The sequence below is a fragment of the Hemicordylus capensis genome, chromosome 3, assembly GCF_027244095.1.
Source record: "Hemicordylus capensis ecotype Gifberg chromosome 3, rHemCap1.1.pri, whole genome shotgun sequence".
Lineage (NCBI taxonomy): Eukaryota > Metazoa > Chordata > Lepidosauria > Squamata > Cordylidae > Hemicordylus > Hemicordylus capensis.
The window spans coordinates 82,157-108,138 of NC_069659.1; the positions used below are offsets into that span (position 1 = coordinate 82,157).

Here is a 25,982-nt window from a genome sequence, read left to right on the forward strand (position 1 = left end):
TGCTTAACAGGAAGCTCTAGCAGTGGAAATATATATAACCAACAGACTGTAGCATTTTGTCTCTGTCAGGGTGCTTGTTGAAGGCAAGAGAATTCAATATCAAAGTTACAATTTCTAACTATAATAGGTTACAAAGTTTCATTTCATTAAGATGAAGTTAAGCAATGAAAAACCCTCCCACCCTCCAACGCCCCAAATTATCCCAAATCATATATTCATCCTTTCCTCCCAGTTTTGTTGGCTCATGCCTCCCCCTTTTTATACCACCAAAAAAAAAAAAAAAGAAAGAAAGAAAAGAAAAGAATAAAAATCACATTAGAGAGATACACCACCATTGTGAATCTAGTTATGAGTACAGAAAAATGTTTTGGAGGCGTTTTCATCAGTGTTTCATGATCGTCAAAATGGTGCATCCACAAAGTTTTCCCCGACACATACATAGCAAGTACTAGACATAGCCAAGACGTCATCAGAAACTTTATACAAAATAGGCATCGCTTTTTCCTTATTCTTCAGGACCAAGAAATGTGAAAATATGAGAGAAGATGAGGAAATAAAATTGAATTGTTCATGAAGAAGTCGGTTGATTCCTAACAGTTTAAATAAAATCTTAAAACAAAGTTTTTGTAGCATTTCCATGTACAAGCAATCAGGTACAAGCAGGTACAAGCAATCTCTGATGCTGTTCTTGTTTGTGCACCACCCTGAGTCTGTTGATTGGGGGTTATATTACATTGGCTCAACTGGTAATGAAGCCAACACCCAGCTGGTTTTTTTCTTCTACAAGCCTCCCCCCACCCCGCATTGTGAGGTCACAGCTGACCCAGGGGCCCCTCCCAGCAGGAGCCAGACCCCCCCAGAGGGCAGAGGGCCTGGGGAGCAGTTTTGTGCTTCTTGGGGAACGGGCAGTGACCCGTTGGGTGCAAGATTAATTCCTTAATATTTGTTTTAATGCTCTTCCCAAATATTGTTTTAAAAATTTTTAAATTGTTGTAGTGTTTTAAATGTTTTTTAAAAAACTAATGTTTCACTTTCTGTTTTTATTCTGTTGTAAACTGCCCAGAGACCGTAAGTTTGGGGAGGTATAAAAATATGTATGAAAACACCTGGAAACCCATCTTCTTGCCCAAGCTTTCTCTGCTTCCTACATTGGGGGGGGTTCACTCTCTGGTTTATTTTTAAATTGTTAAATTGTTATAAGTTTTTGGTATATTTTTAGACTGGTTTTATGCTATTGTTAACCGCTCAGAGATGAAAGTTTTGGGGCAGTGTAAAATCAGATAGATAGATAGATAGATAGATAGATAGATAGATAGATAGAGGGCTAAAGGCCACCTCCAGCCTCCAAGGCAGGATGCCTCCGAGTACCAGTGGCAGGGGAGAAACAGGAGGAGGGAGGGCAGCCCCTCAACTCCCGCCTGTGGGCTTCCAGTGGCATCTGGTGGGCCACTGTGCGAAACAGGATGCTGGACTAGATGGGCCTCCTTGGGCCTGATCCAGCAGGGCTGTCCTCATCTCCAAGACAAGGGTTGGGAAAGACTCCTGCCTGCAACCTTGGAGAAGCTGCTGCTGCCCGTCTGGGTAGACAAGAGTACTGACCTAGATGGACTCAGTAGTATATGGCAGCTTCCTATGTTCCTAGGTGAGCCCTGTAAGATATTCCCCTTAGAGCTGCTCTGGGAAGAGCAGAAGCTTGCCTGCAGAAGTTTCCCAGTTCCCTCCCTGGCAGCATCTCCAGGATAGGGCTGGAAGAGATTCCTGCCTGCAGCCTCGGAGAAGCCGCTGCCAGTCTGTGCGGACAATACTGAGCGAGATGGACCCAGGGTCTGACTCAGTCTATGGCAGCTCCCCACATTCCCTACAGGAACATGCACCCGCCTCTCCATTGGGGCTCTTCTTCTCTTGCCTGGAAACGGTCTCTCAAGTCTCTTTTCTTACCCGAATTTGAGGGTGCCTTGGAGTTCCTGCTGGTCCCACAAGCCAAATCTGCAGCCACTGGATGGGCTGCAGCAGCCACCCAATTATGCGCCAAAAGATGCCCTGGAAGAGGAGGAAAGCGCATTCATGAGCAGGGGAGGCTCCAGTGCTGGCCACGAGCACCGTGAAGAGGGGATTCCTCGGCGGGGTGGGGGGAGGCCACGAGCAGGTGACACTGACCTGCGGCCGAGATCGTGCGGGGAGGGGCGGCACCCTTGCTGGCCTCGTGATGGCCACGGGGTGGGGGGGGGGGGGGGCGGCAAAGCCCCAGAGAGTTCTTAATAGAGAAGAGATGGATCTATAAGCAGGCGACACTTACCTGCGGCGCAGATCTTGGCGGGGGGGGATGTACCCTGCCTGGCCTCATGATGGCCACGAAAGGGTGTGTGTGTGAAGCCCCAGAGAGCTGCCTGAAGGTAAAAATAAATATTAAATATATCTGTGTTATATATATATATATATATATATATATATATATATACACACACACACACACACACATATATATATATATATATGTTAAGCTGGTCTAAGGACCGTAATAAATTTACTTACTTGCTATATATATATATCTAGATGAATTACTAAATAAATAAATAGATAAATAGATAAATAGATAAATAAATAGATAAATAAATAAATAAATAACATGAATGGATTATTCCTCCTCCTCCTCTTCCTCCTCCTCTTTACCACCACACAAACTCCACAGAAACTCCTACACCCCACAAAGTCCAAACTCCTGCGGTTGTTTTATTTAAAGCCCCCCCCCTTGTGAGGTCACAGCTGACACACAGGAGCCCCCCCCCAGCAGGAGCCAGACACCCCCCCCCACCCAAAAAAGGGCAGAGGGCCTGGGGAGCAGTTTTGTGTGTCTCAGGGAGTGTGCAGTGACCAGTTGCTTGCAAGATCAATGCATTAATATTGGTTTAATGCTCTTCCAAAATATTGTTTTAAACATTTCAAGTTGTTGTCATGTTTTAAACATTTTGGTTTTTTTTAAACTAATGTTTCACTTTCTGTTTTTATCCTGTTGTAAAGTGAACCGCCCAGAGACGTAAGTTTGGGGCAGTATAAAAATATGTTAAATAGAGAAAGAAACAAATGAGTCGAAGGGAGTGACTGAGTCTGGAGGGGAAACCTCTAACAGGCCTGCTCAACTTAGTCCCCCCTCCCCACCAGCTGTTTTTGGACTACAACTCCCATAATCCCCAGCCACACAGGGGTGATGGGACTCCTAGGCCCACATCTGCAGGAGGGCCGAAGTTGAGCAGCCCTGACCCATAAGGGTGGAGGTTGAACTGCAGCCCTCAGGTCAAGGGGGCAGGCGCAGTGGGGCTCTTCGCCCTGGGCTTTGGGGCCCCCAAGTCCTCTCCAGTCTGTCCGGGGTGGTGTAGTCACCGCTGGCCCACCCTGCGCCAGGAGGCCGGGTGTGATTGTGACCCATGCCGGAGCCCGAGGGGGCAATGGGGAAAGAGATGTGTGGCTCTCTCTCTCTCTCTCTCTCTCTCTCTCTCTCTCAATCTCTCTCATACACACCCCCAGTGGAATATCTTCAGTGAGGCTCTTTTGGGAGGAGCGGTATGGAAATCAGATCAATACAGATTAAAGAGTCACGTCACATAGGGGATGCACCTCTCTCCCAGCACCTCCCTCGCACCCGGTGCAGCCCACTAAGGCATGTGCTTGTACCCCAGGCCAAGTTTGATTTGGGGCCCCCACCAGCTGAGGGGTGCAGAGCCCCGGATTTCACTTGAGGCCTGCCGGCTACTCATTCCCGAGGCCACGTCAGCCAGTGCAGAGGGGCCTTGAATGGCGAGCCCGAACTGCTTTGGGGTTCCAGTGGCAGAGAGTTCCCAAGTCGATGCTGGGGGCAAAAGCCTAGTGCTTTCGCAATGGAAAGAGAATGTGAATGTGGAAACCCAGCCTGAGGCCATTTCTTTCTGGAAAGGTGATTCATCTTCCAGGGAGGGAGCGCAGCTGATGGGACGAGCTGTTTCTTGGGGCCGAGGGACCATGAGCCAAAAAGGTTGTGTCTTTTTGGGCGCAGGATATTCAGGCCCTTTGGGGAGCAGAGGCAGGGAGGGTTGCACCTTCCCTTCTTCCACCACTGAGCTGTCCTTCAGGGATGCAATACCAGAGGAAGAGAATCAATGATTGGCAGGGCTCTACTTTATCCCGCCCCCCTCAGGAACTGGCGCCCTAGGCGACCGCCTCCCTCTGCCTAGTGGATGGGCCGGCCCTGTTTCGGACACATGGGTTGTGCGAATCCATCCCTACCGTTACAAAGGGCCGTGGCTTTTGTCCATGATGAGATGCAGAGAAAGAAGAGGCCGTGAGGAGGCAGTCGAGCAAATCTCGCCTTGGGCCTGAGCTGGAGATAAGAAGACTTGACAGCAGCAACCAGGAGAAGAACCACTGAAGCCTCCAGGGCCACGTCCGTCCTCGAAGTCCAGGGCAGAGAGAACGAGGCGGTCGGCTGAGGTCCAGCAGCAAGCATGAATCGCCCCATTTGCTAAGCAGGGTCCTCCCTGGTTTGCATTTGGAGGGGAGATACATGTCTGAGCACTGTAAGATATTCCCCTTAGGGGATGGGGCCAATCTAGGAAGACATGCAGAAGGTTCCCAGTCCCCTCCCTGGCAGCAGCATTTCCAAGACAGGGCTGAGAGGAGAGACTCCTGCCTGCAACCTTGGAGAAGTCGCTGCCAGTCTGGGTAGACAACACTGAGCTAGATGGACCAATGGTCTGACTCAGTATAGGGCAGCTTCCTATGTACTGAGGATAAACTGGAGAGAGACAGCAGATATGGTTGAAACAAGAGATAAATATTTTAATCAAGCCAGACAAATACAGGATTTGAATATGCAGTTGTAGGGGAAAGATGCATTACTCCATTGCTCTCTCCCCCGCCCACCCCCAGACCCTGAGAGTTGCAGCCGCGTCTTTACTCTCCTCCTCTGGTGGGAGTGGAGGCTGAAGAGGAGGGTGTGGGATCCATTCAGTTTCCATCGAGGTGATGGATGCGATCCTGAGTCCAGGCCACACGGGGATCCGTGCAGATCTTCTTACCGCCTTTCGTGGTGAATCTGCAAAGGGTGCCCAGTCAAAAGCCTGAGATGGGGAATGCTCTGTCCTCTAAGCACTCCACCCCAGGTCCACTCTAACCCCCAACACACACACACACACACACACATACACCGGCTTATCTCTCCCTCCCAAAATGTGTCCCCCCCAAAAAAAAAGAGAGAGAGAGGATTTCCTCCACAAGCTTTCAGGCGGTCTGCACCGAAAGACTGAGCCCCTGGTTCCCATGGCCAGGCCTTCCGAAAACTCACACGACACTCGGAAGGGGGCAGTCGTCACTGGTGCGCGTGTAGGAGGCCAAGAGCCGGAGTGGGAGAGGGGAGTGGGAGTTGTGGGTGCAGCAGGTCAGTGTCAGAGATGGGCCATCTGCAAGACACAGGAAGCTGCTGGAACTTCTCCCAGGTCCCTGGCAGGCCTCTCTCAGTCCCAGCCCGGCCTGCAGATGCTGCCAGGGAGGGAACCGGGGACCTTCTGCATGCAGAGCAGATGCTCTGACCCTCAGCTACGCTTCACCCCCTGAGGGGAATCTCTTACAGCACCCCTATGTCGTCTCCCATCCAAATGCAAACCAGGGTGGACCCTGCCTAGCCAAGGGGACCATCTATTCTCTCGGCTGTGAGACCAGCTGTCCTCCCTGAGACTCACCGACGTCCTGGGAGAAGCAGGCAGTAGCCACGAGCAGGAGGGCCACGGCGGCCACAGAGGTCTTCATCGTCCTGGTCTGTCGTCTGGTGCCCTTTGCGCTCTGTCCTAAGGAGCAGGGCTGTTCCCTCCCGCCTGCTGCTGGCGGAGAGCAGGGCAGAGATTTTTTTCAAAGGGGAAATGACGTTTCATTTCCCCAGAAGGCACATCTGGAGAAGCAGATACGGGGCCCTGGATCGCAGAGGGCCAGGGAGGCCGTGGTGGCGGGAGATTGTGAAATTCAGTTCCGGACTTGCAAAAGACCCGGGGGGAAGGGGGGTTGGTGCCCTAGGGGAGGTTTGGTTTTGACACACACACACAAAGTGCAGACCACCCCCGGCTCTAACTTGTGCCGTGCAGGCTGCTCATTCTCAAGGTCAAAGGAGTAGACCAGCTCGCACAGATGACCAGTGTTTGACTCACCAGTGCTGGTTTGGAGATCCAGTGGGGGAGAGTTCCCAAGATGTAATGGGGGAAACTAACACTTCGGAAGCTGCTGTTAATGTGGAAATCTGACTGGAATGCCAGTATGGTGTGGTGATTCAAGTGTTGGACTAGGACCAGGGAGATCCGAGTTCAAATTCCCATTTGGCCATGAAACCCACTGGGTGCCTCTGGGCCGGTCGCTTCTCTCCCAGCCTGAGCAACCTCACAGGGCTGTTGTGGGGAGAAACAGAAGCCTGTAGTCCACTCTGGGATCCTTGGAGGAAGGAGTCATTTTGCAATTTTGCCAAGTAAAAACAAAGAGTCATTTTTTCAATTTAAATTGGGTGTGTGTGTGTGTTGTAACGCTAAGGGTGTCCCAGAAAGCTTGACATAGTTTATGGTCTCAGCCCTGAATAAGCCCCACCACTGGAGAGGAACGTTGACCTTAACTTTAGATATCTTACAGTGCTCAGACATGTATCTCCCCTCCAAATGCAAACCAGGGAGGACCCTGCTTAGCAAATGGGGCGATTCATGCTTGCTGCTGGACCTCAGCCGACCGCCTCGTTCTCTCTGCCCTGGACTTCGAGGACAGACGTGGCCCTGGAGGCTTCAGTGGTTCTTCTCCTGGTTGCTGCTGTCAAGTCTTCTTATCTCCAGCTCAGGCCCAAGGCGAGATTTGCTCGACTGCCTCCTCACGGCCTCTTCTTTCTCTGCATCTCATCATGGACAAAAGCCACGGCCCTTTGTAACGGTAGGGATGGATTCGCACAACCCATGTGTCCGAAACAGGGCCGGCCCATCCACTAGGCAGAGGGAGGCGGTCGCCTAGGGCGCCAGTTCCTGAGGGGGGCGGGATAAAGTAGAGCCCTGCCAATCATTGATTCTCTTCCTCTGGTATTGCATCCCTGAAGGACAGCTCAGTGGTGGAAGAAGGGAAGGTGCAACCCTCCCTGCCTCTGCTCCCCAAAGGGCCTGAATATCCTGCGCCCAAAAAGACACAACCTTTTTGGCTCATGGTCCCTCGGCCCCAAGAAACAGCTCGTCCCATCAGCTGCGCTCCCTCCCTGGAAGATGAATCACCTTTCCAGAAAGAAATGGCCTCAGGCTGGGTTTCCACATTCACATTCTCTTTCCATTGCGAAAGCACTAGGCTTTTGCCCCCAGCATCGACTTGGGAACTCTCTGCCACTGGAACCCCAAAGCAGTTCGGGCTCGCCATTCAAGGCCCCTCTGCACTGGCTGACGTGGCCTCGGGAATGAGTAGCCGGCAGGCCTCAAGTGAAATCCAGGGCTCTGCACCCCTCAGCTGGTGGGGGCCCCAAATCAAACTTGGCCTGGGGTACAAGCACATGCCTTAGTGGGCTGCACCGGGTGCGAGGGAGGTGCTGGGAGAGAGGTGCATCCCCTATGTGACGTGACTCTTTAATCTGTATTGATCTGATTTCCATACCGCTCCTCCCAAAAGAGCCTCACTGAAGATATTCCACTGGGGGTGTGTATGAGAGAGATTGAGAGAGAGAGAGAGAGAGAGAGAGAGAGAGAGAGAGAGAGACCCACACATCTCTTTCCCCATTGCCCCCTCGGGCTCCGGCATGGGTCACAATCACACCCGGCCTCCTGGCGCAGGGTGGGCCAGCGGTGACTACACCACCCCGGACAGACTGGAGAGGACTTGGGGGCCCCAAAGCCCAGGGCGAAGAGCCCCACTGCGCCTGCCCCCTTGACCTGAGGGCTGCAGTTCAACCTCCACCCTTATGGGTCAGGGCTGCTCAACTTCGGCCCTCCTGCAGATGTGGGCCTAGGAGTCCCATCACCCCTGTGTGGCTGGGGATTATGGGAGTTGTAGTCCAAAAACAGCTGGTGGGGAGGGGGGACTAAGTTGAGCAGGCCTGTTAGAGGTTTCCCCTCCAGACTCAGTCACTCCCTTCGACTCATTTGTTTCTTTCTCTATTTAACATATTTTTATACTGCCCCAAACTTACGTCTCTGGGCGGTTCACTTTACAACAGGATAAAAACAGAAAGTGAAACATTAGTTTAAAAAAAACCAAAATGTTTAAAACATGACAACAACTTGAAATGTTTAAAACAATATTTTGGAAGAGCATTAAACCAATATTAATGCATTGATCTTGCAAGCAACTGGTCACTGCACACTCCCTGAGACACACAAAACTGCTCCCCAGGCCCTCTGCCCTTTTTTGGGTGGGGGGGTGTCTGGCCCCTGCTGGGGGGGGGGGGCTCCTGTGTGTCAGCTGTGACCTCACAAGGGGGGGGGCTTTAAATAAAACAACCGCAGGAGTTTGGACTTTGTGGGGTGTAGGAGTTTCTGTGGAGTTTGTGTGGTGGTAAAGAGGAGGAGGAAGAGGAGGAGGAGGAATAATCCATTCACGTTATTTATTTATTTATTTATTTATTTATCTATCTATCTATTTATCTATTCATTTATTTAGTAATTCATATAGATATATATATATAGCAAGTAAGTAAATTTATTACGGTCCTTAGACCAGCTTAACATTTATATATATATATATATATATATATATATATATATATATATATATATATATATAACAGATATATTTAATATTTATTTTTACCTTCAGGCAGCTCTCTGGGGCTTCACACACACACCCCTTTCGTGGCCATCATGAGGCCAGGCAGGGTACATCCCCCCCCCGCCAAGATCTGCGCCGCAGGTAAGTGTCGCCTGCTTATAGATCCATCTCTTCTCTATTAAGAACTCTCTGGGGCTTTGCCGCCCCCCCCACCCCCCCACCCCGTGGCCATCACGAGGCCAGCAAGGGTGCCGCCCCTCCCCGCACGATCTCGGCCGCAGGTCAGTGTCACCTGCTCGTGGCCTCCCCCCCCCACCCCGCCGAGGAATCCCCTCTTCCCGGTGCTCGTGGCCAGCACTGGAGCCTCCCCTGCTCATGAATGCGCTTTCCTCCTCTTCCAGGGCATCTTTTGGCGCATAATTGGGTGGCTGCTGCAGCCCATCCAGTGGCTGCAGATTTGGCTTGTGGGACCAGCAGGAACTCCAAGGCACCCTCAAATTCGGGTAAGAAAAGAGACTTGAGAGACCGTTTCCAGGCAAGAGAAGAAGAGCCCCAATGGAGAGGCGGGTGCATGTTCCTGTAGGGAATGTGGGGAGCTGCCATAGACTGAGTCAGACCCTGGGTCCATCTCGCTCAGTATTGTCCGCACAGACTGGCAGCGGCTTCTCCGAGGCTGCAGGCAGGAATCTCTTCCAGCCCTATCCTGGAGATGCTGCCAGGGAGGGAACTGGGAAACTTCTGCAGGCAAGCTTCTGCTCTTCCCAGAGCAGCTCTAAGGGGAATATCTTACAGGGCTCACCTAGGAACATAGGAAGCTGCCATATACTACTGAGTCCATCTAGGTCAGTACTCTTGTCTACCCAGACGGGCAGCAGCAGCTTCTCCAAGGTTGCAGGCAGGAGTCTTTCCCAACCCTTGTCTTGGAGATGAGGACAGCCCTGCTGGATCAGGCCCAAGGAGGCCCATCTAGTCCAGCATCCTGTTTCGCACAGTGGCCCACCAGATGCCACTGGAAGCCCACAGGTGGGAGTTGAGGGGCTGCCCTCCCTCCTCCTGTTGCTCCCCTGCAACTGGTACTCGGAGGCATCCTGCCTTGGAGGCTGGAGGTGGCCTTTAGCCCTCTATCTATCTATCTATCTATCTATCTATCTATCTATCTATCTATCTGATTTTACACTGCCCCAAAACTTTCATCTCTGAGCGGTTAACAATAGCATAAAACCAGTCTAAAAATATACCAAAAACTTATAACAATTTAACAATTTAAAAATAAACCAGAGAGTGAACCCCCCCCCCATGTAGGAAGCAGAGAAAGCTTGGGCAAGAAGATGGGTTTCCAGGTGTTTTCATACATATTTTTATACCTCCCCAAACTTACGGTCTCTGGGCAGTTTACAACAGAATAAAAACAGAAAGTGAAACATTAGTTTTTTAAAAAACATTTAAAACACTACAACAATTTAAAAAATTTTAAAACAATATTTGGGAAGAGCATTAAAACAAATATTAAGGAATTAATCTTGCACCCAACGGGTCACTGCCCGTTCCCCAAGAAGCACAAAACTGCTCCCCAGGCCCTCTGCCCTCTGGGGGGTCTGGCTCCTGCTGGGAGGGGCCCCTGGGTCAGCTGTGACCTCACAATGCGGGGGGGGGGAGGCTTGTAGAAGAAAAAAACCAGCTGGGTGTTGGCTTCATTACCAGTTGAGCCAATGTAATATAACCCCCAATCAACAGACTCAGGGTGGTGCACAAACAAGAACAGCATCAGAGATTGCTTGTACCTGCTTGTACCTGATTGCTTGTACATGGAAATGCTACAAAAACTTTGTTTTAAGATTTTATTTAAACTGTTAGGAATCAACCGACTTCTTCATGAACAATTCAATTTTATTTCCTCATCTTCTCTCATATTTTCACATTTCTTGGTCCTGAAGAATAAGGAAAAAGCGATGCCTATTTTGTATAAAGTTTCTGATGACGTCTTGGCTATGTCTAGTCCTTGCTATGTATGTGTCGGGGGAAACTTTGTGGATGCACCATTTTGACGATCATGAAACACTGATGAAAACGCCTCCAAAACATTTTTATGTACTCATAACTAGATTCACAATGGTGGTGTATCTCTCTAATGTGATTTTTATTCTTTTCTTTTCTTTCTTTCTTTTTTTTTTTTGGTGGTATAAAAAGGGGGAGGCATGAGCCAACAAAACTGGGAGGAAAGGATGAATATATGATTTGGGATAATTTGGGGCGTTGGAGGGTGGGAGGGTTTTTCATTGCTTAACTTCATCTTAATGAAATGAAACTTTGTAACCTCTTATAGTTAGAAATTGTAACTTTGATATTGAATTCTCTTGCCTTCAACAAGCACCCTGACAGAGACAAAATGCTACAGTCTGTTGGTTATATATATTTCCACTGCTAGAGCTTCCTGTTAAGCAAGTGCGCTGCAACATTTTTTCCCCCTTCCCCAACGTTTGCTAGCACTATATAATGTTGCATTCTTAGGCTACTGTGAAGTCTATGTTTCTTGTACCAGAAAAATGCCCTTTTGACTTCTAGATCCTGCTTCCCTAATGTGTTTTGTAATTGGTTATAAAATTGTAGACTTTTGTGATTTTGCCAAAGTTGTAGCTAAATTTTTATACACTTGTCTTGATTTCCCCCCCAGATCCACTTAAATATTTAGAAAAGTAAATCTTATTCCTTAAAAAGATAAGGAATGAAATAGTCATACTTTGCAACACTTTCTTTCACATAAGCATTTGCAATCACCAGGGGAATGCATTTTGTAACAAATCAATTATAAATATTGTATTCATCTTTGAAATGTTGTATATTGCTTTTCATCATTTTTTCTTGTATGTATGTTTTTGGTCACTTGACTGGTAGTGTGATGTTGTGAAACGCATTAAGCCAAGAACAATTGCCGCTCGGCATTGGGGGAGAGTCCCGACATCCGTGCTAGGATCTTTAGGAATTATATTATCTCTCCATACCATGCCTAATTTTATAGACTTCTATCATGTCTCCTCTTAGTTGCCTCCCGCAGCCCTTTGTAAACTAAAAAGCCCCAGAGGTTGTTCTAGGCTTGCCTTGCCTTGTAAGAAAGGTGCTCTAGGCCCCTAAGCCTTTTGGTTGCCCTCTCCCGCAGCTTTTCCAATTCTAAAATATAGTTTTTGAGATATAGTGACCAGAACTGTACACCGTACTCCCAGTGTGGTTGCACCATAGATTTGTATGAAAGTATTATCGTCCTCCTCCTCCTCCTCCTCCTCATGAAATGGCATTCACTCCCTAAACGCCTGCTTAAAATTGAGCTTCAGGGTAGAATTTCCTCAGTGTGCCTTGTAGACATCTGCATCTGCAAAACTGTGATAGTAAATAAATGCTTCAGGTCATATAGTTCCATGTTTCACTATTTCACTAAATTCACAAAACATACAAGGACATTCTTAGCATACTATTCTTAGCATGATATGCTGACAGTCTACCCTACTCTGTGAATAAACTGTGTCCTTTGAAACTCCTTTTATTCGAACTTGGAAACAAATCAGTTTATTCATGGATTGCTGTAGATTGTCAGCAGATGGCACTAGGAATACCACACAATCGTCTTGTACATTGTGTGTATTTCTTGTTTTATTTAAGTTTTGTTTTTGTTTTATTTAAGTTGAACTATATCACCAATGTAGAAAAAAAACTGATTCATACATTATGGCTGAGTTCAGAGATGGCATGAAATCGGAGTTAAATGGGGATTGGTTGGAACTCCAGCAGGGGCATAACTATAATAGGGCAAAGGGCCCACTGTCTGGGGGCCCACTGCCCTGGAGGCCCCCCAGAGGCAAGTCACATAACTGACTCCCCCAGCCACACGGGCTTCCTTCAGTTGTATTCATTCTCCAAAACTGATGTGAGTGTTAAGACCTGGAGCTACCAGAACAGCATCTCTTTCTCTAGGACCATTAAATGACTTGCAACTGGTCACTGCCCGTTCCCCAAGAAGCACAAAACTGCTCCCCAGGCCCTCTGCCCTCTGGGGGGGTCTGGCTCCTGCTGGGAGGGGCGCCTGGGTCAGCTGTGACCTCACAATGCGGGGGGGGGGGGCTTGTAGAAACAAAAAAACCAGCTGGGTGTTGGCTTCATTACCAGTTGAGCCAATGTAATATAACCCCCAATCTACAGACTCAGGGTTAGGGTCAGGGTACAAGAACAGCATCAGAGATTTTAAAAACTAGTAGCCCTTGACAGACCTCTCCTCCATGAAGTTATCCAAACCCCTCTTAAAGCCATCCAAGTGGTTGGCTGTCACCACATCTAGTGGCAGAGAATTCCACAAGTGGATGATGTGTTGTGGTTGGCCAATGGCTGTAATAAAAACTGATACTGATTATGCCTTGTTTGAAAAAGTACTTCCGTTAGTTGGTCCTAGATTTCCCGGCAATCAATTTCATGGGATGACCCCTGGTTCTAGTGTGATGGGAGAGGGAGAAGAATTTCTCTCTCTCTCCACTTTCTCCACACCATGCGTGATTTTATAGACCTCTATCATGTCTCACCGCAGTCGTCTTTTTTCTAAGCTAAATAGCCCCAGGTGTTGTAGCCTTGCCTCATAAGGAAGGTGCTCCAGGCCCCTGATCATCTGGGTTGCCCTCTTCTGCACCTTTCCCAGTTCTACAATGTCCTTTTTTAGATGTGGTGACCAGAATTGTACGCAGTACTCCAAGTGTGGTCTCACCATAGTTTTGTATAAGGGCATTAGAATCTTAGCCGTTTTATTTTCAATCCCCTTCCTAATGATCCCTAGCATGGAATTGGCCTTTTTCACAGCTGTCGCACACTGAGTCGACACTTTCAAGGAGCTGTCCACCACCACCCCAAGATCCCTCTCCTGGTCCGTCACCGACAGCTCAGATCCCATCAGCATATACTTGAAGTTGGGGTTTTTCGTCCCAATGTGCATCACTTTGCACTTGCCAACACTGAACCGCATTTGCCATTTTGTCGCCCACTCCAACCCCAGTCTGGAGAGATCCTTCTGGAGCATCTCACAATCCATTTTGGATTTCACCACCCAGAAGAGTTTGGAATCATCTGCAGATTTGGCCACCACCGCGCTACGTACCCCTGATCATTTATGCATAAATTAAAAAGCCTCTGAACTGGCTGATGTGGCCTCGTGAATGAGTAGCCAGCAGGCCTCAAGTGAAATCCGGGGCTCTGCACTTCTCGGCTGGCGGGGGCCCCAAATCAAACTTGGCCTGGGGTTCAAGCACATGCCGTGGTGGGTTGGACCGGGTGCGAGGAAGGTGCCGGGAGGCAGGAGGGAGGTGCTTAACTGCCCCCCCCCAACATATCTGGCCTGAAAGAACCAAGACCGCCCCCCAGCAAGCCATCACTCTTCTTCAGGTGGTTCCCTGTCCCCAAAGGGATCTAAATCTAAAAAGAAACTTTTTAGTAACATCCACTGGAGGGATGCTGTGCTGGGGCTGGAGAGGGCCAGCTGCTCTCCGCCCGCTAAATAAAGAGAATCACCAGTTTTAAAAGGTGTGTCTGTTAGAGGTTGTTGATTTTGACCCACAATGGGTAAAACAGCAGAGCACTAAGGAATGAGCACACACTCCAGTTACAGAGTAGAGGATGGTTTGGCTATTGCAGCTATTTAGAGAAAACACATGGAGATCCTTGTGTGACTAAACACTGGACATTTATTGGTTAAATACACTTAGACAGGAAAGACCTATCTCTAATCTAAAGGACTACATAGTGGATAGGTAAGGAGAGAGACAGAGATGTCTCCATCTGCTCTCTAGGAGGAAAGGAAGGATTGTGACTCAGCCCAGGAAGTGCTGCAGAGTCAGTTCAGGGGTCATAGAGTAGGGACAGATAGGGAGACTCTGACTCACTGTCTCTACTCCCAATGCCCCTCGTGGTCATGAGGACAGTTGGTGCAAAAGGTCGATGCACTGGAAGTTCATCTCCAACAGTGTCTTTGCCCAGTTAGCAGGAAATAGCACTCGGTCTTCAGTGCCGGATTGAGGGCTAGGCAGAGTTTGGGGCGGAGCTGCCCCACATGAAACGGCTGGGAGAGCTCATCAGGAGATCCGGTTAATGCAGCAGGGTGTTATCAGTATGCTGATGACTTCCAGATCGGTTTCTCCATATTGACCTCATCAGGAAATGGCATAACTTCCCTAAATGACTGCTTGCAGGCGGAAATGGGCTGGATGAGGGATAATAAACTGAAGCTGAATCTAAATAAGACGAAGGAACTGCCTGTGGGGGCTAGGGATGCAAGAGATGGTTTAGATCTGCCTGTTTTGGCTGGGGAGACACAGCCTAAATGGGTGGGCTGTGGCGAGGTGAAATAGAGAGGAAGGGGAGCAAAGCTACTTGTGCCAGGATGCCCCAGTGGGAGGCCTCTTGGAAAGATGTGGGCCAACCTGTTTCCCCCTTCTTCCCAGAAATAGTGGCCATTCCCAGGCAATGCAGAGCTGAGCCTCCCGTCACTGACCTGGGGTGTTCCCAGGCGCTCATTTTACTTGGGAAGGACAGGTGTGCGTTCACAAGTCACCCAGAATGAAGCCCCTGCCAGCTATCCGGGAACACGATGAACGATTCGGGTTTTTCATTGCACACTGGTGCTTAGCCCAATTTATATCTGGGGTTTAAAAAAAAAATCCACTCTTCCCATCGGTTAGTTTGGGCAAACTTGAACAAGCAGTAAAGCCTCGCAGCAGACCTGCGGTGAACCTGCCGTCTGGGAAAGCTCCTGATGCTGAGTCTTTCGTTGCAGATCCATCAGTGGGCCCAGCGGCACAGGAACTGGAGGCCACAGGAAGTGAGCCAGCAGATTGTCCGTGTAAGTCTCCCTAAGATGTACCCCTGCCCCAAGGAGCTTACATTCTCCGGGGGAGAGCCAGTCCCGGAATTCCCAGGCAGGGCGTTGGCCAATATTTATTCCCCGGGTTCTTTCCATGAGAGATCCCAGGGACTGAGCCTCACTTTCCAAGGCGGGGAACCTCCGTCCTTCTCTCTGCTCCCTCCCGGGGGGCCAAATGGAGGCTGGGCTTCCTGCCAGCCTCGTGCCTAGATCTCCACCCCACCACTGCTCTGAGGAACCTCGGCCCATGGGAAGCTGCCTTCTTCCGCTCAGGGTTGTCTTCCCAGACTGGAGAACAGCAGCTCCTCCGAGGTCGCAGGCAGGCCCGTGACTGGCTTGCTCTCGAACCTTTTTCTTGCAGGGCCGTGAGCAGAACTCCCAGCCACTGAGGGGCCTCCACCACCAGCTTCCCATGAGAAGTGTAAGTCTGCTGGCGGTGGGGGGTCAGTCTGCCCAAGGCAGGTCTCTGCCCCAAGGAGGTTGCATTCTTCCTGCCGTCAAGGGGGCCCAGTTTACAAGGGGTGGGAAAGGTCCATCCCCAAAGTCTTGGGCCAGAGCTGTCCTCCTCCACGCCCTCGGCTGTGAATGGTCCTGGCTCTCTCGGGAGCACTGCCGAAGGGCCGATGGATCCCTTGTGGGCAGACGGGGTGTGGGCTTTATGCCACCGAGGCCCCTTGTTTTCTCTTCCATGGTCCACGGCAGCCTCCAATGTTCCCGGGACTTCTCAAGAAGGGAAGGAAGGAAGAGAAGCCGCCCGTGAGACCTCTGGTACGAGGAGTTTCTCTTTCCATCTAGATTGGGAATTTTGGAGCCTGGACCACCCAGGACAGACTAAAGAGATTTGGGGGGGGGGTGCGTGCTTCTTCCCCAGACGTCCAGGGCGAAGAGCGCCTCTGACTACAGTAGAGGATGTTGCCGACTGGGGCTGTCTCTGGCCATCGAGTGGCTTGCCCAAAGAACCCTCGTCACTGGGGGGAGCTTGGAACTGGGGGTCCAAGGCAGGGACGCTGGTCTAGGATGCATTCGAGGGCGGTGCTGCTTCGGCGAATGCCAGGCAAACCTGCAGGTGGTCGCAGGCCCTCTCTCATTCCTTGGGAGCGGGAGTGGTTTGCTGGCTCTCTAGTTCTGCGAGGGGCAGCCGGGATTCCTCCTGAAGGGCTCACTGCACGGGCAGCAGCCAGCAGCCGTCCGCAGGAGTCCCAGGGGAAAGCGTAAGCGTCTTGGCCCCAGAAAAGGGGGCCCGGCTGGTGGTGTGAGCTGGTGGGTGAGAGGTGGGCCTGTGGCGCTGGCCAAGGCGGAGGGGTGGTCATGCCAGGGGGACGCCCTGGGGGAACGCAGAGAGTTCCCAGGGGGCAGCTGCCCTTCGCACGTGGGAGGCTGGTCTGAGACCCAAACCACCCAGGTGGGTCCAGGTCGGGGGAGCCCCCCCGAGCAAAAGCCGACTTGGCCCGCCAGTGACAGATCCGGCTTTCCCCCTTTCAGCGTGCAGCCATCAGGTGGGAGTGCTGGGAGCACCACGGGGAGGATCGGGAGCAGCGGCCACACCAGCCTTTGCCCAAAAGGAGATTGCCGAGCCTGGTCCCCACCCCATTTGGGCTGCGGCCAAAACAGATGGACCTGCCCCGGGTTACAAAAGAGGTACTACTCCGCCAACGGCGAGACTGCTTCTAAACCCAAGACTTCCAAGTGGGTGGCAGAGGGAGCCCTGCCCTCCCCACAGCCTGACCGACAGCGCCCCCCCCCCGAATTAAGAGGGGCAGCCCGACCCATGACTTAGAGGGGAGACTCTGGAGTCACGCTGCCCAGACGCAAGCCCCGGGAGGGGGTCGGCCTTTCTCCTAACGGCGGCCCTCCCACTGGTGTGTCCAGTCAGAGGGGTCTCGCGGCATGCCCCACATCTCAGGGGGTGCCTCAGCTGAAGGAGCGGGGCACCGGTCTCCAAAGGTGGGGAGCGCCTGGCCCCGTGTGAGACGGGTTGGGGGGGGAAAGTGCCTCCCCAATGCAGATTCATCCACTCCCTTTTCTTTTAAATGACAGTATTACGAGGAGCAGGCGAAATTTGACGAAGATATGGAAAGACGTAAGGTAGGCCACGGAGGTGTGGGGAGGCGGTTGCCTGTTTGGCAGCAGGATGGAGGCTTCCAGTGTTGGAAATTCTCTGCAGTGAGAGAATCCTTTTCTCAATATAGCCGAGTGCAGAGAGGCCCAACACAGCGGAATATAGTTCGGCATCCGTGTGTGTGCTGAGAGTCAAGTGACTTGGAGCCAATTCATAGTTTCCCATCAATATGAAAGGCATTTATGAAGGACCTCCATTCTGGGTGGAGTCCTAGATGGATGCCCTGTCAGTCAGAAAGCCAACTCAATCCCTTTGGGACCCCGATGGCTGGATCGAAGATCTGGCTCAGGTGGAAGAAAGCGGGGAGGGAGTTTTTAGGTCATCAGGAGGGAGTATTTCATGGCGGCCAACTATACATAAAGAGGATATCAGTTTTGCATGCAATTGAATAAGTTTCATTTTAAAAAACGTAACGATACTGAACAATAAAGCACTCCGTTAGCATTGTTTCAGTTGAAGGGGTCTGGACTGAGCATGGGGTCCACTCTCACTCTCCACTCACGGCTGTTTTCCCTGCTTCTGTCCCACCCAGATCCGTCACCAGCTTGCCAGCCGCACAAAGCCTGCCATTCCTCTTCCGGCCAGCAAGCCGATGAGTGTAAGGCCCCAGATTGATTGATTACTTATTTAGTTAGTTAGTTAGTTAGTTATATAGCACTGGATTCCAAAGGCTCTAGCTGATCCACAAAACTGAAGACAAAAAGAGGCAAGATAAAAACCCCAGAAAAACAACCATGTAAAACAACTGAAAACATCCACAGCTTTCTGAAAGCCAGGCTAGAAAGATGTGTCTTCAGGGCTCCTTTAAAGGCGGGTAATGATGTTGGTTCCAGACTGGTAAAGGAGTAAGGCAAGGCTGTCTACTTTCCCCCTCTTTATTCAACTTATATGCTGAACATATACTGAGAGAAGCTGGATTGGGAGAAGATGAGCGTGGTTTGAAAGCTGGGGGAAGAAACATCAAGAACCTGAGCTACGCTGATGACACCCCTCTGAGAGCTGAGAAGGCGGAGGATCTGCAAGCTCTAATAATGAAGGTCAAGGAGCCCAGTGGGAAAACGGGACTACGACTAAATGTCAAGAAGACTAAACTAATGACAACAGGGACAGCAACCAGCCTCAGAATTGAGAATGAAGACACTGAAGTGGTGGATAGTGTCTGCCTTTTAGGATCGACCGTCAACAGTCAAGGAGCCAGCAGTCAAGAAATACTCCTCAGACTAGCCCTTGGTAGGGTAGCAATGAAGGCCTCGGAAAGGATATTGAGATGCCGTGACATGTCTACACCTACAAAGATGAGAATCATTCGGACTGTGGTTTTCCCCGTGACGCTCTATGGATGCGAAAGCTGGACTTTGAAGAAGCAAGATAGAAAAAGTATTGACGCTTTTGAACTTGGGTGCTGGAGAAGACTTTTGAGGAGACCCTGGACAGCCAGGAAAACAAACCAATGGATCCTAGAACAAGTCAATCCAGAATTTCCACTCGAGGCACAAATGACCAGGCTCAAACTCTCATATTTCAGACACATGATGCAAAGACCCAGCACCCTTGAGAAGTCCATAATGCTGGGAAAAGTTGAAGGCAAGAGAAGAAGAGGATGACCAGCAGCAAGTTGGATGGACTTGATGACGACAGCCATGAATGAACCACTGAGAGACCTTCAAGGCCAAGTGGAAGACAGGTCACCACCCTGGAGAGAATCTATCTATGTGCTTACTAAGAGTCAACACCAACTTGACGGCACTTAATCAATCAATCAATCAATCAATCAATCAATGATGTTGAATCATGAATGAATGGCTATAGGGAGTGCATTCCAGAGCCCAGCCCAGGAGCCACCACAGAGAAGGCCCGAGCTGGTGAGCTGGCAGCATCCGGAGAAGGACCTCTCTCAGTGGCCTCCATGTCCAGTGGGGATCATGCAGAAGGAGGCGCTCTCCCAGGTCACTCGCTAACTCCCAGCTCACTCGGAAGAGGACTCTTCTTTGGAGGGAACTGGCCCAACTCACCGCCAGCACAGCAACCCGCCAGGGCCTGTTGCTGGCTTCTCCTGAGAGTTTCCCTTTAGATTAGGAGGCATTTCGGGACAGGGAACCATCTTGTTTGTGGATTAGAATGATTAGTTTATGCCAAGCCCTTTGAGGACATGGTTGATAAGTGGCATAGAAATAATCCTAATAGTAGCAGATTTGGCCACTGCGCTGCGGTCCAGATCACCTTTTGTTTCTGGAATGGGGAGCCACCTCGAGCAAAAGCCGACTTGGCCCACCAGTGACAGATCCGGCTTTCACCCTTTCAGCGTGCAGCCATCAGGTGGGAGTGCTGGGAGGAGCAGGAGCAGCAGCAAGCTCAGCACAGCAGGCCAAAGAGGAGATTGCCGAGACTTTTCCCCACACCTTTCGGCCTCAGGCCCAAGCAGCCAAGGGTATCTGTAGAAAATTGGCAAGTCTGATAATCAGAATCATTATCCAAAAAACTGCAGGAAAATGAGGCAAATGTTCCCTGAGGATATCCCTGTGTCAAAGAAAGGAGTACATTCAGTTCAGTGGCAGGTTGGTGCATGCGAAACTTGGTCTCTGTAGGTGTGATCAGGAGGAAGTATTCAATGGCAGCCACCTATACTGTATGTAAGGATTATATTAGTTTTGCATGCAACTGTATGTGTTTCTTGAGAAAACTTCAAAAAAAGTATCATTAAAAAAAAAAAAACCCTTAAAAAAGCATTAAACTAGCATTGGGTCAGTTGAAGATGTAGGCATAGGAGAAAGAAAACACAAAAGCAAGAAACCACCCCATGAGGAGCTTTTCTGAAGGTAGTTTGGGGAGGGGGAGTCGCCCAAACTCAGTTCAGAGTCAGGTCCACGGTCAGCTCCCTCTGCATCCCGGGAGGCCGGTCCTCCAAGTCCCGAATGCCTCTGCCTAGAAGAGGCTTCGGGGCTTCGTTGGATGTTGCCTTGGTGCCATGAAGCCTCATCTTAAGCCTGTCTTCCCTTGCTTCTGTCCCACCCACCACATCTCACAGAAACAGGTGGATTCGGGACAGAGTTCCAGGAGGCCACCTGTTCAGCGACCACACACAGGGGATTTGGACGAGGTAAGACCACAGATCAGTCTTCTTAGCAGGGAACTGGCCCCAGCACAGCATCCCACCAGTGAGTGGCCCTTGCTGGTTTCTACCTAGCCTTTCCCTTTAGAAGATGAGCCCTTTGGGGAGAGGGAACCAGCGGCTGCAATTTTTAGGTCATCAGGAGGAAGTATTTAATGGCAGCCATTTATATATATATCAGTTTGGCATGCAATTGAATAAGTTTCATTTTAAAAAAACCTTCCATAAAGTGTCATTTTTAGGAACCCTTAACAATAGAGCACTCAATTAGCATTGTTTCAGTTGAAGCTGACTGGAATTCGCATCGGGTCCACCATCACTATCAACTCACGGCTGTTTTCCCTTGCTTCTGTCCCACCCAGATCCGCCGCCTGCGCGCCAAGGTGATAGCCTCTGTTGAGCGCACCAAGAAGCCCGCAGGCAAGCGGGACAAACCCTCGGGAAAGGTCAGACCACAGATTTATTATTATTATTATTTTATTAGTTATATAGGAGCTTTTCTGAAGGTAGTTTGGGGAGGGGGAGTCGCCCAAACTCAGTTCAGAGTCAGGTCCACGGTCAGCTCCCTCTGCATCCCGGGAGGCCGGTCCTCCAAGTCCCGAATGCCTCTGCCTAGAAGAGGCTTTGGGGCTTCGTTGGATGTTGCCTTGGTTCCATGAAGCCTCATCTTAAGCCTGTCTTCCCTTGCTTCTGTCCAACCCACATCTCACAACAACAGGTCATTTCAGGTATGATTATATTATGTCTATATTATTACTATATCATGTGTGCTATTATGTACGTTTTAAATTTTGGTCTTTGACCGTAAATAAACATGATGATGATATGATTTCTGCACAGCCATCTGCACCAATTCGGCCATCCGCACCAATTCGGCCATCCGCACCAATTCGGCCTCCCGCACCAATTCGGCCACCCGCAGGGGATTTGGACGAGGTAAGACCACAGATCAGTCTTCTTAGCAGGTTCAGCCCAAGCACAACATCCCACCAGTGGCTCTTGCTGGTTCCTATCGATCATCTCTCTTAGATTGAGAGCCCTTTTGGGAGAGGGAACCATCTTATTTGTTTATTAGAGTGATTTGTCTATGCCAAGCACTTTGAGGACTTTGTTGAGACGTGGCATAGAAATATGCGTGATAGTAGCAGTTCAGCTATCTGTCGATAATTGGGTATTCTGATTATCAGAATTATTATTTTAAAAAAAAACTGCAGGAAAAGTATTTTAATTTCCCCTGAGGACATCCCAGTGTCCAAAAAAGAGAGAGCAGTACATCCAGCTCATTTCAGTGGCAGGATGGTGCATGCAAAACTTGGTCTCTGTAGGTGTGATCAGGAGGAAGTATTTAATGGCAGCCATCTATATGTAAGGATTATATCAGTTTTGCATGCGACTGAATAAGTTTCATGGAAAAGAACTTCAAGAAAGTATCATTTTGAACAAATATCATAAGTATCATAATCGAACAAGTATCATAAGCAAACCAATAAATTTTTAAGAACCCTTAACAATAGAGCACTCAATTAGCATTGTTTCAGTTGAAGCTGACTGGAATTCGCATTGGGTCCACGATCAGTCTCCCCTCACGGCTGTTTTCCCTTGCTTCTGTCCCACCCAGCTCTGCCATCAGCTCTCCAAGCTCGCCATCTCCCCTGCCGGCAGCAGGACAGTGGCCATGCCACCCACGGGAGGCACCCCCTTGGCAAGGGTAAGGCCACAGATTTATTATTATTATTATTACTATTATTATTATTATTATTTAGTTCTATAGCACTGGATTCTGAAGGCTCAGTCTCAACTCACGGCTGCTTTCCCTCGCTTCTGTCCCACCCAGATGAGCCACCAGCTGCCCAAGAGGACGCTGTCTGCCACCAGCCAAATGAATCCCGCCGTGCCTCCTCAGGGCAGCAAGCGGGCCAGGGTTTTGGAGATGGTAAGGCCTCGGATTTATTATTATTTTATTAGTTATATAGCACTGGATTCCGAAGGCTCTAGTTGTTCCACAGAATTAAAGACAAAACAGGCAAGATTAAAAAACCCATCAAAACAACCCTGTAAAACCATAGAAAACATCTACAGCTTTCTAAAAGCCAGGCTAAAAAGATGTGTCTTCAGGGCTCCTTTAACGGCGGGTAAAGCTGTTAAATCATGAATGGCTCTAGGGCGTGCATTCCAGAGCCCAGCCCAGGAGCCACCACAGAGAAGGCCGTCTCCCAAGCTGGTGAGCTGGCAGCATCCGGAGAAGGACCTCTCTCGATGGCCTCCACGTCCAGTGGGGATCCTGCAGAAGGAGGCGCTCTCCCAGGTCACTCGCTAACTCCCAGCTCACTCGGAAGAGGACTCTTCTTCGGAGGGAACCGGCCCAACTCACCGCCAGCACAGCAACCCACCAGTGGCCGTTAGTGGCTTCTCCCGAGAGTTTCCCTTTAGGTTAGGAGCCATTTCAGGACAGGGAACCATCTTGTTTGTGGATTAGAATGATTAGTTTATGCCAAGCCCTTTGAGGACATGGTTGATAATTGGCATAAAAATATTCCTAACAGTAGCAGATTTCGTCTCTGTAGAAAATTGGGTAGTCTGATCATCAGACTTATCATCCAAAAAACTGCAGGGAAGTGATGTAAAATTTCCCCAGAGGACGTCCCAGTGTCAAAAAACAAAGTATCCACTCAGCTCATTTCAGTGTCAGGATGGTGCATGCAAAACTTGGTCTCTGTAGGTCATCAGCAGGAAGTATTTAATGGCAGCCATCTATATGTAAGGATTATACTAGTTTTGCATGCAACTGTATGTGTTTCATGAGAAAACTTCAAAAAAAAAAAATCATTTAAAAAACCCCTTAACAATAAGCCACTAAATTAGCATTGGGTCAGTTGAAGCTGGCTGGAATTAGCATTGGGTCCACGATCAGTCTCAACTCACGGCTGTTTTCCCTCGCTTCCGCCCCACCCAGATGAGCCACCAGCTGCCCAAGAGGAGACTCTCCACCACCAGCAAGTTGAATCCAGCCGTGCCTCCTCAGGGCAGCAAGCGGGCCAGGCTGTTGGAGAGGGTAAGGCCTCGGATTTATTATTCTTATTTTATAATATTAGCCCCCTCCCTGGCTGCTTTGAAGGCCCTTCTGAAGGCCCACCTGTTCCGCCAGGCATTTGCCCTTTTATTATTATCATTTTCATTAATAGTTATTGGTATTGTTGTTGTTCACCGCCTAGAGAACTTGGAGGAGGCGGCATATAAGCACATTTTCAGAAATGAACGAAATAAATACGAAAAGGCCAGGTTCACACGCCAAACAAACCTCGAGTCAGGGAAATACGTGGCTCACAGTGACCGGCCAGACACCCCTCTTCAGTCAGAAGCCCCTGCCAAGCGAACAGCCTCCCAGGCGTTGGGGGTGGCGGCGGCTGCCATTTGCACTCCGTCTCCTTCGAGAACGGAGGCAGGAAAGCAGAGGGGCTCACGGAAGAGCAGGACAGCCCAGGGCCTCACCAGTTCCCCTGTGCCTCCGTTCCTTGGCTTGGTGGGAGATGGTGGGTCACAGCTGGCCTGGGGAATGATGGGGGGAACGGCGATCATAGGCACATTGGAAGCTGAGTCATAGACTGAGTCATAGACTGAGTCAGACCCTTGGTCCATCTAGCTCAGTCTTGTCTTCACAGACTGGCAGCAGCTTCTCCAAGGTTGCAGGCAGGAGCCTCTCTCCCAGCCCTATCTCGTTGGAGATGCTGCCAGGGAAGGAACTTGGGACCTTCTGCTCTTCCCAGAGCGACTCCATCATCCCCTAAGAAGGGGAAGATCTTCCAGTGCTCACACTTCTGGTCTCCCATTCGCATGCAACCAGGGCGGACCCTGCTTAGCTAAGGGGACAAGTCCTGCTTGCTGCCACCAGACCAGCTCTCCTCTCCGATCAGTGTCAACTCACGGCTGTCTTCTCTTGCTTCTGCCCCACCCTGATCTCCCGCCAGCTCTCCAAGCGGAGGCTCTCCGCCACCAGCAGCCTGCAGCCCGCCATCTCTCTCCCAGATCTCAAACGAGCCAGGCCAGACTCAGGGTAAGGCCACCGAGCAGTGGAACGGGCCCAGTTCACCCCCAGCACAGCAGCCCACCATTGCCGGGTTCTACCTAGCGTTTCTCCTTCGATTGGGTTGATCAGAGTGATTTGTTTAGGTGCCCCACTGGAGGACCTTGTTGATGCGTGGCCTAGAAATATGCGGAATAGCAGCAGATTTGGTGTCTGTGGGTAATTGGCTAGTCTGAGCACCAGAACTGCAGCCAGAAAAACTGCAGAAAAGTGATGTGAATTTGCCCTGAGGACATCCCATTGTCAAAAGCAGGACATTCTGCTCATTTCAGTGCAAAACTTGGTCTCTGTAGGTCATCAGGAGGTATGCCTTTCTTGTGCACAGAAAACCAAATCCTGCCAAGGAGTCCTTAATGTTAGGGGGAAATGTGTTATATGCTTGTCTATTATACCTTGACCTTCCTTAATCAAATGCAGTGAAATAATTAACACTCTCTTCTCTTTCCCTCTCTTCTAGCTGAGGATCTGGCCTGAGCCACAACTGCATCCTGCCAGCCTCCCAATCCCCCCGCTGAAGCCATCTGCCAAGGGAAACCAAGGGGGATTCCCACCATGTCTCCAGGGAGGATCGGGTCCAGTAACAGCTTGGATCGGGTCCGGCTCGCCCGCCCTCCCAGGAACCAGCTCCTCCCCCCCCCGCCACAGATAGTCCTGTTTTCGCCCCCTTCTCTGTTGCTCTCTCCGTCTCTCTGCTCCCCGGTTGCCCTGCTAGGGACGGTCTACGGTGGAGACGGAAGGGCTTCCCGCGGCTCGCATGGCGGCTGGAGACTTCCCCGTCCAACCCTTCCCTCGGGCCGTCTTCCATTCCTCTGCTCCGAATTGCCCTTTCTTCATTCCCCTGGAACAACAGAAACATTGCACTTTGCCCATTCGTGTTTCTCAGAGAGTCGTCGGGAGCTGAGCTTCTGCCTGAGGAAATGCCCGTTGCGCACGCATGCCTCCTTGGGGCGTTTCCCGAGCGCTTCTCTCCCCAAAGCTCGGGGGGGACGGGGATCGGAGGTCTCCTGGTGGGGGATGTGTGTGTGGGAGGACGATCTGTGCTTCTGGCCACATC

General features: G+C 50.2%; 2 protein-coding genes across 2 annotated transcripts; one reads left to right on the top strand and one right to left on the bottom strand.

Annotated features, from left to right (window-relative positions):
- Positions 1–4,783: 4,783 nt before the first annotated feature.
- On the bottom strand, positions 4,784–5,965 carry LOC128348822 (eotaxin-like). The gene is made up of 3 exons (XM_053304505.1): positions 5,709–5,965; positions 5,315–5,429; positions 4,784–5,065 (listed from the first exon to the last, which is right to left on the bottom strand). The coding sequence occupies exons 1-3, from the start codon at positions 5,773–5,775 to the stop codon at positions 4,978–4,980; spliced, it is 270 nt and encodes an 89-aa protein (XP_053160480.1). The 5' UTR covers positions 5,776–5,965; the 3' UTR covers positions 4,784–4,977.
- Positions 5,966–17,157: 11,192 nt separating this feature from the next.
- On the top strand, positions 17,158–25,488 carry LOC128352074 (translation initiation factor IF-2-like). The gene is made up of 11 exons (XM_053312270.1): positions 17,158–17,257; positions 17,657–17,704; positions 18,271–18,336; positions 20,764–20,835; positions 21,210–21,293; positions 21,688–21,783; positions 22,466–22,555; positions 22,682–22,780; positions 23,801–23,899; positions 24,813–24,898; positions 25,386–25,488. Exons 1-11 carry the CDS (start codon positions 17,231–17,233, stop codon positions 25,387–25,389), a joined length of 771 nt encoding a protein of 256 aa, XP_053168245.1. The 5' UTR covers positions 17,158–17,230; the 3' UTR covers positions 25,390–25,488.
- The last annotated feature ends 494 nt before the right edge of the window (positions 25,489–25,982 follow it).